The sequence below is a fragment of the Neolamprologus multifasciatus genome, chromosome 10, assembly GCF_963576455.1.
Source record: "Neolamprologus multifasciatus chromosome 10, fNeoMul1.2, whole genome shotgun sequence".
Taxonomy (NCBI): Eukaryota; Metazoa; Chordata; class Actinopteri; order Cichliformes; family Cichlidae; genus Neolamprologus; species Neolamprologus multifasciatus.
The window spans coordinates 33,391,053-33,405,747 of record NC_140448.1 but is presented as its reverse complement, the minus strand read 5'-3'; the positions used below and the strand labels follow the sequence as shown (position 1 = coordinate 33,405,747).

General features: G+C 43.9%; 3 protein-coding genes across 7 annotated transcripts in view; all 3 read left to right on the top strand.

Annotated features, from left to right (window-relative positions):
• The window catches only part of apbb3 (amyloid beta (A4) precursor protein-binding, family B, member 3), a 9,910-nt gene extending 8,423 nt beyond the window's left edge, over nucleotides 1–1,487 (top strand). For all 5 annotated transcript variants that reach the window (XM_085175040.1, XM_085175041.1, XM_085175039.1 and 2 more), the window contains one exon: nucleotides 143–1,487. In XM_085175040.1, the coding sequence (XP_085031166.1) occupies nucleotides 143–403 (261 nt within the window). In that variant the 3' untranslated portion in view covers nucleotides 404–1,487. The remainder of the gene's footprint in view (nucleotides 1–142) is intronic.
• A 117-nt stretch (nucleotides 1,488–1,604) lies between these two features.
• Nucleotides 1,605–9,445, top strand: LOC146510668 (uncharacterized). Its single transcript, XM_085175112.1, has 6 exons — nucleotides 1,605–2,212; nucleotides 2,295–2,350; nucleotides 2,840–2,938; nucleotides 5,483–5,526; nucleotides 5,721–5,859; nucleotides 6,266–9,445. The coding sequence occupies exons 3-6, from the start codon at nucleotides 2,869–2,871 to the stop codon at nucleotides 6,382–6,384; spliced, it is 372 nt and encodes a 123-aa protein (XP_085031238.1). The 5' UTR covers nucleotides 1,605–2,212; nucleotides 2,295–2,350; nucleotides 2,840–2,868; the 3' UTR covers nucleotides 6,385–9,445.
• A 3,543-nt stretch (nucleotides 9,446–12,988) lies between these two features.
• On the top strand, nucleotides 12,989–14,220 carry LOC146510667 (GTPase IMAP family member 8-like). The gene has a single exon (XM_085175099.1). It carries the CDS (start codon nucleotides 13,040–13,042, stop codon nucleotides 13,475–13,477), a length of 438 nt encoding a protein of 145 aa, XP_085031225.1. The 5' UTR covers nucleotides 12,989–13,039; the 3' UTR covers nucleotides 13,478–14,220.
• Nucleotides 14,221–14,695: the final 475 nt, after the last annotated feature.

Genomic DNA, 14,695 nt, shown 5'->3' with positions numbered 1-14,695 from the left:
CAGGTCACAGACATCACACTGATCACCTGAGTCACACTCAAGAGTTTTGGTTTGAGGAGTTTGTTGATATGTTGGATAAATATTGATCCTAAGAATAAATCCTTCCTCTGGCGCCCTCTGCTGGCTGCTGTTGCTCCTTCAGGTCCAGTATCAGAAGTGTCTGGTGGCTCAGACTCCTCCCCCAAGGATCAAATCATGGCGTGCAAACCCGTCAAAGGTGAAACGGGCCAACTCCATGGATGGCGCCGCCTTCCCTCCCCTCACATCCCGTCACCATGGCGGCAGCAGCTCCAGCATGATGGCGCAGAGGATGGCGAAGGGTAGCGGCAGCAGCAGCAGTGTGAGGAAGGGCATGATGGCGTTTTTTGAAACTTTCCGCAACAAACAGGCCGCCACGTCCTAATGATGAAGGCGGGACCACCAGAGCCCCCAGGGGTCAGGGTAGCTGATTCTCCAGATATGCTACCCCTGACCACACGGGCCTCCAGACCGGCCTCTGATTGGCTGAACTCTGTGCACACAGGGCTCTGGTGGTCCGCCTGGCTGAGTGACATCACCAGCAACTCCAGAACACGATGCTCGCCAAAGGACCACAAACACACCTGAGTCAGTGGCTGTGATTCAGCCTCTCCTGCTGGTGCAGCTGATCAGCAGGACGAGTGACGAAGTCGATCAAAGGCTAACAGGTTCATCGCTGAAAACATCCACACCATAAACAAGGCTGAGCCCTGACCTTTGACCCCTTCAGCTCCATCTGTGCACATAGAACCGAGGTTATGAGTCGTAACTGAAGTTCATTTTCTTGTTTCCTGTCGTCACAGCTCCTCCCCTCGAGGGGCGGAGTCACATCTGCTCCTCTTAGTGGATCAAGTTTCCATCATCAGATTAACTGTGAGGCGTTTGATGTGAGAGGTAACATCATCAGTCACTGTGTGACTGCCTCACCTGAACTCTCCAGGGTCTGTCACCACTACAAGCACAAACGAGGGAGGAGCAGAGCAGGTGGCGATCGGCTCAAATGGTAACAGTGAAAATCCGCCCACGTTAGTAAAAAGGAGCGCTTCACATCCAAAGCCCGGGTGGAGGAAGACTTCCTGTAAACAGAGGACACGTAGCAAGAACTGTAGAGACGCGTCTGTTTGTTCTGCTTTGAGCTTCATTATCGTGTTTTAAAGCTGCGCTGACTAACTCGGCCACCAGAGGGCGACGAACACGTGCTGGAGAAACAGATGATAGCCTGTTTCCTGTGCTGAAAGCAGCAGTTTGCATGCAGGCATGAACTGAAACAAAGGCCACGCCCACAGTGACATCTGACTCTCCTTCTGCTTCCTGATTGGCTGACGTACCCTTAAATAGAAGCTGTGCTGTATTTACTGTTATTAGGTAAGATTGAGTTTCTGAGCATCTGACAGACTGTCGTTGTTTCCTCGCAGTCAAAGTGATCAATGATGTCATGTATAAATGAACCAATAATAAACTGATAAAAACATTTGTTTCTGGCATGAAACTCGAGCAACAGCTGTTTAAAGAAACAACATTTATTTTTTACACATTAAATTAAATAAAAATGTAAAAAAACATTTATAATGAATATAAATATTTTAAAAGCACAAAAAAATCATACAAATAAAAAAAATATTAATAAAATCTTATTAATAAAAAATGTAAAACATTATTATCTATGAAACAATAACACATATAATGGGAAAGAAAAATCGATATTATTGTTTGTGTAAAACAAAAACAACAAATAACAAAATAATAAAACAGAAACAGTTAAAAACGATTTTAAAAAGTGAAAATAAAATATTAAAAATGTAAAAAAGACAGAAAAACAGAACCAAAAATGAAAAATATTGAAAAATTAAAATACGTTCAAAGATGATAAATTATCAACAATAAAAATAAAGAGATGAGGCTGAATGTTATTGATCAGTGATCAGTTTGTATGAGCAGATATCTCTGAAGCAGGGTGACTCCTGAAAGCTGCAGACTTTATTTGGCTTCCTGTGAACCAGTCTGAGCCCAAAGCCTGCAAGAAAAACAAACAGGAAGCCACCATCAGTGGAGGAGGAGGAGCAGGAGGAGGAGGAGCAGGAGGAGGAGACCTCTGACCTCACCTCCTCGTCTGCTCTCCTCAGCCCGTCAGTCGTCTGTCAGCTCACCGGAGAGAAAATCAATGATTTAGCAGAAGTTTGTCTTCAGCTGGAAGGTGAGTTCAGATTCTGTCACACCAGACTCCATGTAAAAACCACACGTTTAAAGGCTCTGTGATGACTGCGTGTTTCTTACAGGCGGGCAGCAGACTGAGGTCAAAGTTTCCTGGATTCTGACGTTTTTTTGCAGTGAGGTGGGTTAAACAGAGACGAACTGAAGAGACGACACTTTGAAACTGTAAAATTCCAGAAGTGTAAAATGAATTAGTTTGGAATTCTTAGGGTTGCTTGTAAAACCTTAAATTGCAGGATTCTTGAATGGAGTCTGGTTATTTGGTTAAAATGAACTTTCTGCTACAAGTTGTCTGGTAATAAAGTAATGACGACTAAACCGAAGCTCTGAGGTAATTATGGGAAACAATGAGTCCCCGTTGAAACATCTGAAAGCTTCTTTGTGTCTCAGCTGGAAGTTTTGTGCTATGCAGACGGTAAATAAGGCTCAGCTGACGCCAACAATGCTGAGCGTGAATAAAGACAGTGTTGACAGAGAGGTGGAGGTCTGTGGGAGCAGATTGGATTATGGAGCTGTGAGGCAGCATTCACTGACCTGACTCTGAATCACGGGACGCGTCAGCATCCACGCTCAGACAGCCGCTCAGTGTCTCTGCTCTCCTCTTCTACAGCGACACCATCAGCCCACCGTCCCTCCAGGATGAGCGCCGAGCCTCCGCCGTACCGTCCTCACTTCCCTGAGGGACCCTCGGCCCCCGCCTTCCCTCCAGGTCGGTCCTCTTTTATCTTTGAGATCACTTCCTGTGTACAACAGTGCTGCACAAGTTTTACTCTGAAAGACACAAAACTGGCTTCATGTTCAGCCACAGAGGTCAAAGGTTGGCATGTGCCATCACCAGCATTGTAATGAGATTACTTTTTTCAAGTAACGAGTAAAATAAGGGATTACTATTGCAAAAACGGTAATTAGATTACCGTTACTTTCCCGTAGGAACGCTGCGTTACTGCGTTACTAAAACTGTGATTTTTTGCGAGTGTCTCATGACAGTGAGACGTTCGTGACAACAGGATCATATATCGAGTCCAGAGAGAGAGTATGAGCGTGCAGCGTTTAAAGCGTGGAAGTAATCACATTACTTTGAGTTTGATCCCATAAAAAGTGACAAAAACATTAGTGTCCGCTGTGCGTGGGAAGAAAACTTCTTTTTACAGCGAGAAAACCTCCAAGCGAGCACCGAGTGCGCTGCACGGGAATGTGACACAGAGAAACCGCCGTATCCGCCCACTGACATGACGGCTGTGGCACCGGGCAAACCTCCACCCGCCCCACTCCTGCTAAACAGGTGACAACAGATTTAAGAGCGACAGGACTCAGAGCTGCTGAGGCTGTGATTTTATTTTATCTGTGTGCAGGAAAAAGGTTTAAATGTTCTTCAAGTCAAAGACTGTTGTAGACAGTGTTGGTCAAGTTACTTGAAAAAAGTAATCAGTAACTAATTACTGATTACTTCCCCCAAAAATAATCCCGTTTCTTTACTGATTACTTATTTTCAAAAGTAATTAATTACTTAGTTACTTTTTAAAAACACGATTTACACCCTGAACAGGTGATAAAGTGATAGATCTTTCAGCCCAATTCTACTGTTTCTGCATCATCATCATACAAATGTAATCAAATGAAAACGTCTCTTTTTAAAACTTGTTTTATTAGTTTTAATCTTTTAACTTGTTATGTTGTTTATCACGACTCTGGTTTTACTGGCCGATCAACACAGTTTATAAACTGGTATATGTCACCTTGTTGCTTTGTCTGTAAGTGGTCATGTGATTGACCACGACTCCTTTATTCTTCCTCAGTCAAACAGCAGCACTCATGCGATTGTTTTGAGCTCCAGCTGTTGTGCCAGAAAGTGATGGTCACCGTCCGCGGGAGCGCAGCTGCTTAAAGCTGCAGCGTCCAGATTACTTACAGCTACTTCCTGCAGCTGATATAAGCAGTGAGCTGAACACAGCCGCTGTGTCCCATTTCAGGGTCTGCACGCTTGAAGTACGCATTTTAAGTGCGGTTACGTCACCGCCACGCGACGACGGCTGTCCCAATTCGAAGTGTACTTCAAATGCATACTCCAAATGCGCCGTCGATTTCCCCAAATATCAAGCGTGGTCCGGTGCACGCTTCGTGGTCCCATATATCCCACAATTCATAGCACGGCGGTGGGTGTGGATAATTTTGCCGCAAAATACGGCAGAAGGGAGCGGCCGAAAAGTGAACTGTCAAAAGTAAGTACTGAATATGACGTCACTTATTCATGCGCGAATGTTTAATAATGAAGAACATTAAAACATTGCTGTTGGCCACATGTCGGCAAAGTTATGTGACACTAGTGATGTTTGTACTTTCAGCATTAACTTGGTTTTAAAGCCTCTACTTCTAAATATACATATAGTCGACCTTAATCTTACAGAGAATCTGATGATTTTATGGATAATTAAAGTCAGTCATATATCCACAAACACAACAAGCTGAAAGTCAGTGATATATATATATATATATATATATATATATATATATATATATATATATATATATATATATATATATATATATATATATATATATATATATATATATATCATAATAATAATCTGACAGTACTATAATATTGGCCATAGTATATTTACATTACCATAGTGAGATGACTTTAGTCTCATGAACAACATTAACTAATTATTATTTACTAACTAATCTTAAATAACTGTTCAGTACAGAAATGAAGCCCTTGAATCATGTTTTACAGTCCTGTGGTCTCAGCCTCAGATACTCAACTAATCAAAGTGATGTGATGACAAAAATGAATGAACAACAAAACATTTTTCTCCTTCATTTCTGTCACACAAAGCTGTATGTAACGTGTCTCGCGGTTAGTATCATGGTTGCTAGGCAACCTGAACAGCGCGACGAAGCATATACCGTCCCATTTCACAAGCCTCTCACTTCCGCACTGCTCGTACTTATAGTACGCACCGTACGTAGTACGCATAGTGCGCGTACTTTAAGCGTGCAGACCCTGAAATGGGACACAGCCAGTGCGTTCACGGGCGGCCGTGGCGCGTTCACGGGCGGCCGTGGCGCGTTCACGGGCGGCCGTGGCGCGTTCACGGGCGGCCGTGGCGCGTTCACGGGCGGCCGTGGCGCGTTCACAGGCGGCTGGGACAGAAGAATTCAGTTCAGGAAACCTGCAGAATCTGAGCCAATCAGCTGTTTTCGTTTCTCAGACTGAGGTTTAAGTATTGATCCTGTTGTTTCTTTACAGCTCTCGCCTGTCAGCCTGGCGTCTTCCCCAGCTCTCCGTACCAGGTACCCAGCATGCACTGCTGCAGCATCCTGAGGATCATCAGAGATTATGAAGCTTCTGGTTTTATATTTCAGCCTCTTTTCAGTTTTAGGATTTAAAAATTCTTTGACGGCATGAAAATGAAAATTTTCTTCAAATTAACGAACTGTCACATGACCATCAGTGTTACTATGGTAACCACGTGTTTCCTCTGCAGACCTTCCCTCAGTCCTATTACCATGAACATCCAGGTTACATGGCTCCGATGACCCCACAGAGCACCTTTGGGACCCAGTCGGCCTACCAGGGCAGGCTCGACGGTCCCCCGGGGGCCTCGTACCCACCAAAACACGCAGGCAGGTCAAAGGTCACGATACCGACAGCTCAGGCAGGGTCAGCACAAACAGAGGTCTGTGTTTGTGTGTCATAGTGGGGAAAAATCTTCCTCTTCTCCTCCATCCTCAGCCTCCACCCTCCCTCCTCTGCACATGCTCAGACGACCTCAGCAGCTCCGAGTCAGAGTCGTCATGAACACATAACCACATAAAATAAAATACATATAAAACAAGAAAAACAAGGTTTTCTGATTGGCTGTCCCTCACAAACAGGAGGCGGGGCTTCTCTGGTGGCCATACAAGGATTTCTCCTCCCTATGACATCATACGGATCCAAAACAGAAAAAACTGTGCAGCCGTCATAACCGATTGTTATACTGGGTTTGCATCCTGCAGGCTTTAGTCATGTGACTTCCTGTCCTTCCAGTTTACATGGTGGATCAGCACCAGGATCAGGGCGGCGGCAGGAAGTCGTGTCTGGCGGCGTGCTCAACTCTCCTGTGCTGCTGCTGCCTCTGGGACCTGCTGACTCGGCACCTCTGCTGACCTCTGACCTCCTGTCACACAGCAGGTATGAAATCAAACCGTTCAAGTTTGATTTTCTCATCAGCACCAAACTGTTTTTATGTTTTCATGTTTCTCCTGCGACAGGCTGTAGACCTGTGCAGGTGTGCAGCGCCTCTCCACCCGTGTAACTGGGATAGGCTCCGCCCCCTGTGACCCTAATAAAGATAAGAGGATGGACGGAAGTTTGTTCAGTATTTGATGATGAACTCTTTCTCTCGACTTCTGAAATGATTAAAATACAAATATTCATGTTTTTGTCGGTTTTTATTTTAATTCTTCAGTAAAAATCAAAATATTTGCTGTTTGTTTGTTTTAAGATGTTAATGTACAAATTATCTGAACTCCAGAAACTCAGTTTGATGTTTGCGTCAGTAGAGCTGCTCCAGCTTTATTACACACTTCATCTGCTCTCTGTTAAATAAACGTTTTCAGACACATTAATGCGTCTTTGTTGATATTAATTGCTGAGTGAGTCATGCTAAGCCACTCAGCATAAATAACTGATAAGGTTTGAACTTTGATTCAAGGACCACAAACACGAGGTAAAAACTCTTTATTTTACACATGAAGTGTGTGATGTGTTTACAGGACTGCCCTCCTCTGATTGGTTTAGCCTGCTGTCGATCTTCTGCCTGCCGCAGACAGACTCAGTCTTACTGCTGTGAATGTTTGAGACTTTGAATCAACATCAGAATAAAGTTGATAGAAAATAATAAAAGCCGAGTCATGAAGTAATAGCAGTAATGAAAGATTTATGATTATTACATCATCTCAGTGCGACATCATGCAGAGGGAAAAGTTGTTTGATCTTTTATGACGGCTCTTATTTTCCATCTGTTCAGTTCATATTATTTCGTCAGCTCTATGTTGATGCACTGATGATTGCGTACTTCTAATAGTCACTTTATAAATGACATTTTATTAATTTAAAAACATTTTAATTACAGTGAAGAACATTAGTTATGTTGTCCTATGAATATATTTTCTGTGTTGATTTTGTTCATTTTTTAAAATCATGTATGAAGTCAGATTTTGTTTCATCTTAGAAAACAAAACATATCAATAATATGAATCCATCACCTTTAAATAAGGAACAACTACAAGACATTTTTCAGAGTCAGAAATTCATTTTTATTTTTTCACACTGACTTTGTGGAAAACTTCATTGTTTCACAGCTCAGTAGAAGAACCTGATAAACTAAACTAAAATGTAGAAACATCATTTATTGGGTGGTTAAACCAATATGTCCTCCTCTGATTGGTCCAGCTTGGCCTGCTGATAACACGTCCAACCTTCTGGAGATCAAATTAATTCTAAACTTATGTTTTAATTTAATAACAAGTTTAAAATGCTAATAAAATGATATTTATGTTGTAATACTTCAGTTTGACCACAGGAGGGCGACTTTTAATCATCATCAGATTAACCTGCTGTGCTGCTCTGCTTCAATGTTGCTTCTACTGTTTGGATAAAAATGCTTTTGTACACACTATATTTGAACATGTTTTATAATATAAATACTTAGCAATAAATCAAGAATAAAAATATATATATTTATATTTGTAACTCTGAAACGCTCTTGCGGGCACCTCACGATGCTGGTGGAGCATCCACAGCTGTTTACTCCGGAGGAAACTGTGAAACTTTGTGAAAGGACTCGGATACGAGTCAGTGATGCTCACTGCTGACTGATGACAGCCACACTGAGATGCTGAACCTTTCTGTCAGTAAGTGCTCCTGTTTCTGCCTTTCTTAGCTGCTGTTTGCCTCCGTTAGCTGCTGTTAGCCTCCGTTAGCTGCTGTTAGCCTCCGTTAGCTGCTGTTAGCCTCCGTTAGCTGCTGTTAGCAGGCGATGTCTTTGAAGTGGCTCAAATGTTGTTAGTGACTCGGACACTTAGCTGTAAGCTGCTGCAGTGAAGTGTTTTCTCTGACTCCTCCCCTCATCTGGTGGCGTTTCTCTTTGATTTCTAACATTAAATGTAAAGAGTCGCTTTAATGTCCCCTCGTGTTCGGTTCGTTAGTCTCTTCTGTACCGTGACTGCTTTTTTTTCTTCACTGTTTTGATGTTTTTGATATTTTGTGACTAATAACAAATAAAAATCATTTTGTCAGCTTTGTGTTGCTGAGCTGAAGAGCACCTGCAGACATGAAAAAATGACCTGTAAGGAAACTGCAGACACTTGAACATTTAAATTCAAGAGAAGCAGATTTCTGAAGTTATGCTCGCTGAATCTCAGCAGGTGAAGCTAGTGACGTTCTCATCACAGTCGATGTGATCACGTTGAACTTGTTTCTGACACTTTTGTGGATGTTTGAATGTAACACAGTGATTAATAAACAATAACACAATGTTTATTAAACACATTTAATTATTCTGTGAAATTAATTTGACCTGAACTGAAAAAGAGAATTAAAAAACCAATTTACCTCAGTCTGAGTCTGTGTCGTCATCGAGTCTGTGACATCACTTCCTGTTTGTCATTATGGTTGTTAAGATACAGTACAATACAATTTTATTTATATAGCACGTTTAAAACCAAGGGGGGCACACCAAAGTGCTCCACAGTGATGAGTAAAGAGTAATTTACAGTAAGTCATTAAAACAAGGTGAAGTAGAGAAAGTAGTGAAACAAACAAAAAGCATTAATAAGCAGAGCTACAGAGAAATCATGATTATCCAGAGAAATGAGCAGCGATACAGCAATTAATGAGCGGTGAGAATTAGCAAGTCGGAAAAGCCAGGTTGAATAGGTAACTTTTCAAGCTTTAAAGGATTGAATGGAGTCAGAGGTACGATTGGCAGCAGGAAGACTATTGCAGAGGTTTGGTGCTACAGAGGCAAAGGCATGATCACCCCTAGTCTTCAGATGGTGCCTGGGCTGGGCCAGAAGCAACTGACCAGATGATCGTGAAGAACCTCTGGGAGTATAGAGACTGAGGAGGTCGGTGAGCTAGTCAGGGGCAAGGTTGTTCAGGCATTCGAAAGTAAGCAGCAGAACTTTAAGATCAATACAAAATTTAATAGGCAGCCAATGTAAATCAGAGAGCACTGGAGTAATGGAGGCAGAAGACGAGCCGCAGCAGCCTGAGTCAAGACCAAGTTGAGGTCTTTAAACTGTAGCCAGATGCTGCTTCGTTTACGGGTTTCAGGCATGTTTCTCTGTGCTGACTCCTTCTGAAGTCCACCACCAGCTCCTCGGTCTTGCAGACGTTCAGCTGGAGGTGGCTGTCCTGGCACCACGATGCCAGAGTCTTCACTTTGTCCATGTAGGCCGCCTCATCGTTGTCGGAGATGCACCTACCCACCCTCACCACCTGAGTTCCCCCAGTGAGGAAGTCCAACACCCATGCACACTGACGGCTGTTGAGTCCCAGATCCCTGAGCTTTGTGAACAGTCTGCAGGGCACTATTGTGTTAAACTGTAATCAACGAACAGCATTCTCACATAGTTACCCTGTTTCTTGCCCACGTGGCTGAGGGTGGTGTGCAGGACGTGGGCGATGGCGTCCTCAGTGGATCTGTTGGGTCGGTAGGCAAACTGCAGCGGATCTGTGGTGTCTGGGATGGAGGAGGAGATGATGTTCTTCAGCAGCCTCTCGAACACCTTCATTACTACCGAGGTCAGTGCAACTGGCCGGTAATCGCTCAGGGATGATGGTGGATCTTTTGAAGCATGTGGGGACCACAGACTTTGCCAGGGACTCGTTGAAGATGGAAGTGAACACCTGCTAAAACTAGAAGATTTTGCAATGTTTAACAAAGCAATAAATAAGTGAACAACTAAAAAGGTGCATAGTCTGAGCGGAGTGGTCAGGAAGGCGTCTGGACGTGGCCGCGCCATCTTACAGCATCCATAGTTTGTTCACTGGGACACTGGAGAGGTTAAAACCTAAATTCTTGGGTCAGAGACTGTAATGGAGACCGGGGATCCCATTACCCATACTTTTACTAGTTTGAAGGACTAGTATTTAAAAAGTTAGATTAAAAAAAGAACATGCTCAGTCATCCAGGTAAGGAACTCTCAAAAGTTGATTCTGTTCATCTGGACGTTTTCAGTGGGAGAAACGTTTCGTCATCATCAGGTGACTCCTTCAGTCTCTGACTGCAGGTTTCTGTCAAAGCTAGGAAGCACCTAAAGAAAGCTCCAGGTGATGCAGGAAGTCAGCTGCTGCCTAAGTGCAGGAGGATTGTCAGGATTTATACATCGGGGAAACCAAACAACCTCTGGCTACAACACAGAAGAGCCACCTCGTCAGGCCAGGACTCTGCAGTCTGTTCACACCTACAGGCCAGTGGACACTCTTTCAATGATGAGGATGTAACATCCTGGACAGGGAGGAACGCTGGTTTGAGGGCGGAGTCAAAGAGGCCATTTACGTGAAAAGGGAAAGACCATCTCTGAATGGAGGAGGGGCCTAAGGGAACATCTGTCACCATCTTACATGCTGTGATTGCAGCCATTCCCCAACTCTCTGTGAATGGTACTCATGGTTATTGATCAGTGGTTATTGATCAGTGGTTGTTGATCAGTGGTTGTTGATCAGTGGTTGTTGATCAATGATCATGAGAATTTGCATATTAATGATCATAAACTGACCTCACGGCGCACTGTTCATTTAGAGACAGCGAGGGGACATCACCATCCTACCCTTTCTTAAAAAAAGGAGCCTCAGAGCTGTTCATTTGATTTCTAAACCCAAGGTCCTTGTAAATGTATTTAAGAAGTGTGAGGGACCCCTGGTTAGGGAGGAAATAAGCAGGGATTAAGAAATGTGGGTCCTAGTGTTGCTACTGAGTGACAGTGACATTAGGTGTAATGGCACTGTGATTCAAGCATTAGAGTAGCTCACTATCGTTGACCAAGAGCATTCAGGGATAAATGACCCGTCCAAACTGGAACAGCACCTGCAGGTTTGTCCCGGCGAGCGTGGACGTTCACTGCGTGCGCTTTCGCTTCACTGCAAGTAAAACAAATGTAGTGAAACTTGCTGCTCTGTGTGTCTCACTTCTTTCTTCTCTTCACAAAGAACAGCAGCAGAAAAATGGCTGTTGATAACAGGCTTTGTGCTTTGCTGCACGCACACTGTGATGTACCACACACAGATGGAACCGCTAAATTACACAACGGCTGACGTGCAACCAACAACTACCTGCTTCTGTTTCCTCCCATTAAAATGTCATAATTCAAAGGGAGGCGTTAACAGCAGACTCAAACTGTGGTGTAATAAAGAGGAAACTATTCAGAGACACAAACCACACATCAACTGTAAAAGACGAACATGGCCAGCAAATACAAGCGACTCGGCAAGAACATTTAAAAATAGCAATCTAGAAAATTAGTGTAAATTAAAGAGTAATAAGACTCAACACTCACTTTACCTTTCTTAGGTTTTATCTTTCTTTCATCTTTTCCTCTCACTGGTTTCCTTTGTTTTTACAATAGTTGATGTTTCTCTGTAGTTTTTATTGTACAATATGATCTAAACACAGGAGCAAAACAACCAATGTAAACATTAACCGTCAAATGTTTAAAAAACCCTCGATGGATGTGGATGACATGAGGAGGAAAAGTGATTTGTGGTACAAACCTTTGTAGCTTCTCTCGGCAGATTCATGTTTAAACGATCAGGTCGACGTGTTTAAAACTCAAAGTTTGATCTCTGGTGTCTTTTTAGTGACAGATGCAGCAGCTCCATTTCCTGAATCGCCTCGTTGTACAATTAATTTAGTTTATTTAATGAAGTCAGACAAAAATTTAACGCCGATACTGCGAGTCTGTGAAAAACCAGCTGTCAGTGGGAGGGCCACACGAGCCTCGCTCTCCTTGAACTTTACAGACTCACATCCAGATGTTTTCTTTAAATAGAAAAATATGCAATGATGTGTGGTGTGACGTGGGGCAGACATAGGGCCACCTCTACATCACAGCTAAGAGTCAAAGATCTTAATATTCTGATCAACAACTATCAGAGAGCTAAACAGCATTTTACTCTTAATTAAAGACAAATCAAAATATAAGTTTGATCAATACATAAATATTGTGTGAAAAAGTGACTTCCCCTAAACCTAATAACTGCTTGGGCCAGTTGGGACAACTGCCAGTGAGTCTTTCCCCCCCAGGGACTCCCAGAAGGCTGGGTACCCTGAAGGGAAGACGACGGTCAGGGCCCATTCCCGATCTGGAAGTGCCTTATCCTGGCCTGTTTTTCTGTACCTCCTAAATAAACTGTGGTGAGATCAAAATATCTGGTGCTTGAGACGTTATGGAAATGTTACAATACAAAGAAATGGAAACCAGGAAGGTCAAACACGTTTTCACACTGCGAACGTGGCTTTACCGCGACAAAATGTAATGAAATCACTGAAGTTCTCTGATTTCTTTAACAGAGTCAGAGGAGCCACAAAAGAAAGAGATAAAAGAGAAACCAGACCTCAGGATGGTGCTCCTTGGAATAACTTGGAATAACTTGGAATAACACCATCTTAGGAAGAGAGGATGCTTTTGAATCTAAACCATCTCCGAACTCCAGGTGTGTTTGATAATGTTCAAACTGAAGAGGAGATGAAGACAGAATCAGGATCCATCTCCTCACTGCTCCTGGTGTGGACAGATTCACAGAGAGATTCACACCATGGCCTGGTTCACACGTGGAGATGACCTGGAGCGTGGGAGAGTCACCACAGGAAATTTCATCAGGGAAACTCCAGCTCTCCATGACTTCATCCGTCAGTGTGGAGGAGGATATCATGTTTTTAACAACAGAAGCAGAGATCCTGCTCAGGTCAGAGAGCTGCTGGAGAAGATCAACACCATGGTTCAGAGAAACGGAGGAAGCTGCTACACCAACGAGATGTTCAGAGAGGCTGAGGAGGCCATGAGAACCTCAGACCTCAGGATTGTTGTTGTTGGGAAAACTGGAGCTGGGAAGAGTTTATCAGGAAACACCATCCTGGGAGGAAAACCTCCTGCCTCGGTGACATCAGAGTGTCAGCAGGAAGCAGCTGTGTTTGATTTTCAGACCCTGGCTGTAGTTGATACTCCAGGCCTGCTTCACACCGTGTTCACCTGAGATCAACAGATGCATCTCATTGGCTCTCCTGGTCCTCACGTGTTCCTGGTTGTGATCCAGCCGAACATATTTATAGATGAAGAACGAGAAACACTGAGGATCCTTCAGGTGTTTGGAGACGGAGCAGCTCGTTACACCATGGCGTTGTTCACACATGTAGATGAATGTCTCCACAGAAGAATTCATCATCAAAACTCCAGCTCTCCGTGACCGTCAGTGTGAAGGAGGATACCATGTGTTATGAACTTGCAACCCTCCCATTAAACAATGGGAGGGTTGTTTAATTCTTATGGAAGGGGGTGTTACGAACTTGCATGTTCATGTGTTTGTTTTGTGCAGGTGTTATGTCTTTTTATGTTAATTTAGCTGTGCCAGGGCCCTGCTCCGATTGGTGCGTGGATACGCTGCACCGACGTGACTGGTTCCAGCTGGAGGACCCGCCCATTAAAAGGAGGCTGGAGCGCTACAGCGGGAGAGGTCCTCGCGTTTCTCCTCACGACCCAGCAGTCTTCCTGTGGCAGCCGCTGGCTGCAGTGTCCTTGAAAGTTGTGGAAGTGGAGTGGGTAGGGGTGAGCTGCCGCTTCTTTTGATCACCCGTTTTCTCCTGTTTTGAGTTAATGAAGGAGATTAGACTCTGTCTTTATTTTTGACTTTGTTTTGGTAAGGTCAGGGGTGCGGGATTTGTGTAGATTTGTTTTGTTTATTGTTTTGGCCTTGGCTCACCCTGAAGTGTTGACACTCCCGTCTTGGTTCCTTTTTTTTTCCCATTGTAAATAAATCACATTGAAACTAAAGGATTTGTTTCCTGTGGCGTCTTGGGGGGGAAGCGAGTGCCTCACTCATGTTATTGCCTGGCCCTAGACGGGTCGTAACACATGATTTTAACCCTTAGTAGAAGAAGCAGAGATCCTGCTCAGGTCAGAGAGCTGCTGGAGAAGGTCAACATAAGGGTTCAGGGAAACGGAGGAAGCTGCTACATAAACGGGATGTTTGAGAAGGCAGAGAATGCTACAACCAAAGAGATGGAGCAACTTCAGAAGGACAGGCTAACGGCCACTGAAGCAAGACATGAAGCAGAAAGAAACAACGAGTTTATTCGGGGCAGCTGGGTTGGTGCTGCTGCTGGAGCTGCAGCTGGTCCAGTGGGAGCTGGAGTGGGAGCTGGAGTGGGAGCTGCAGTGGGTCCAGTGGGACTGTTGGTGGGAGCTGGAGTGGGAG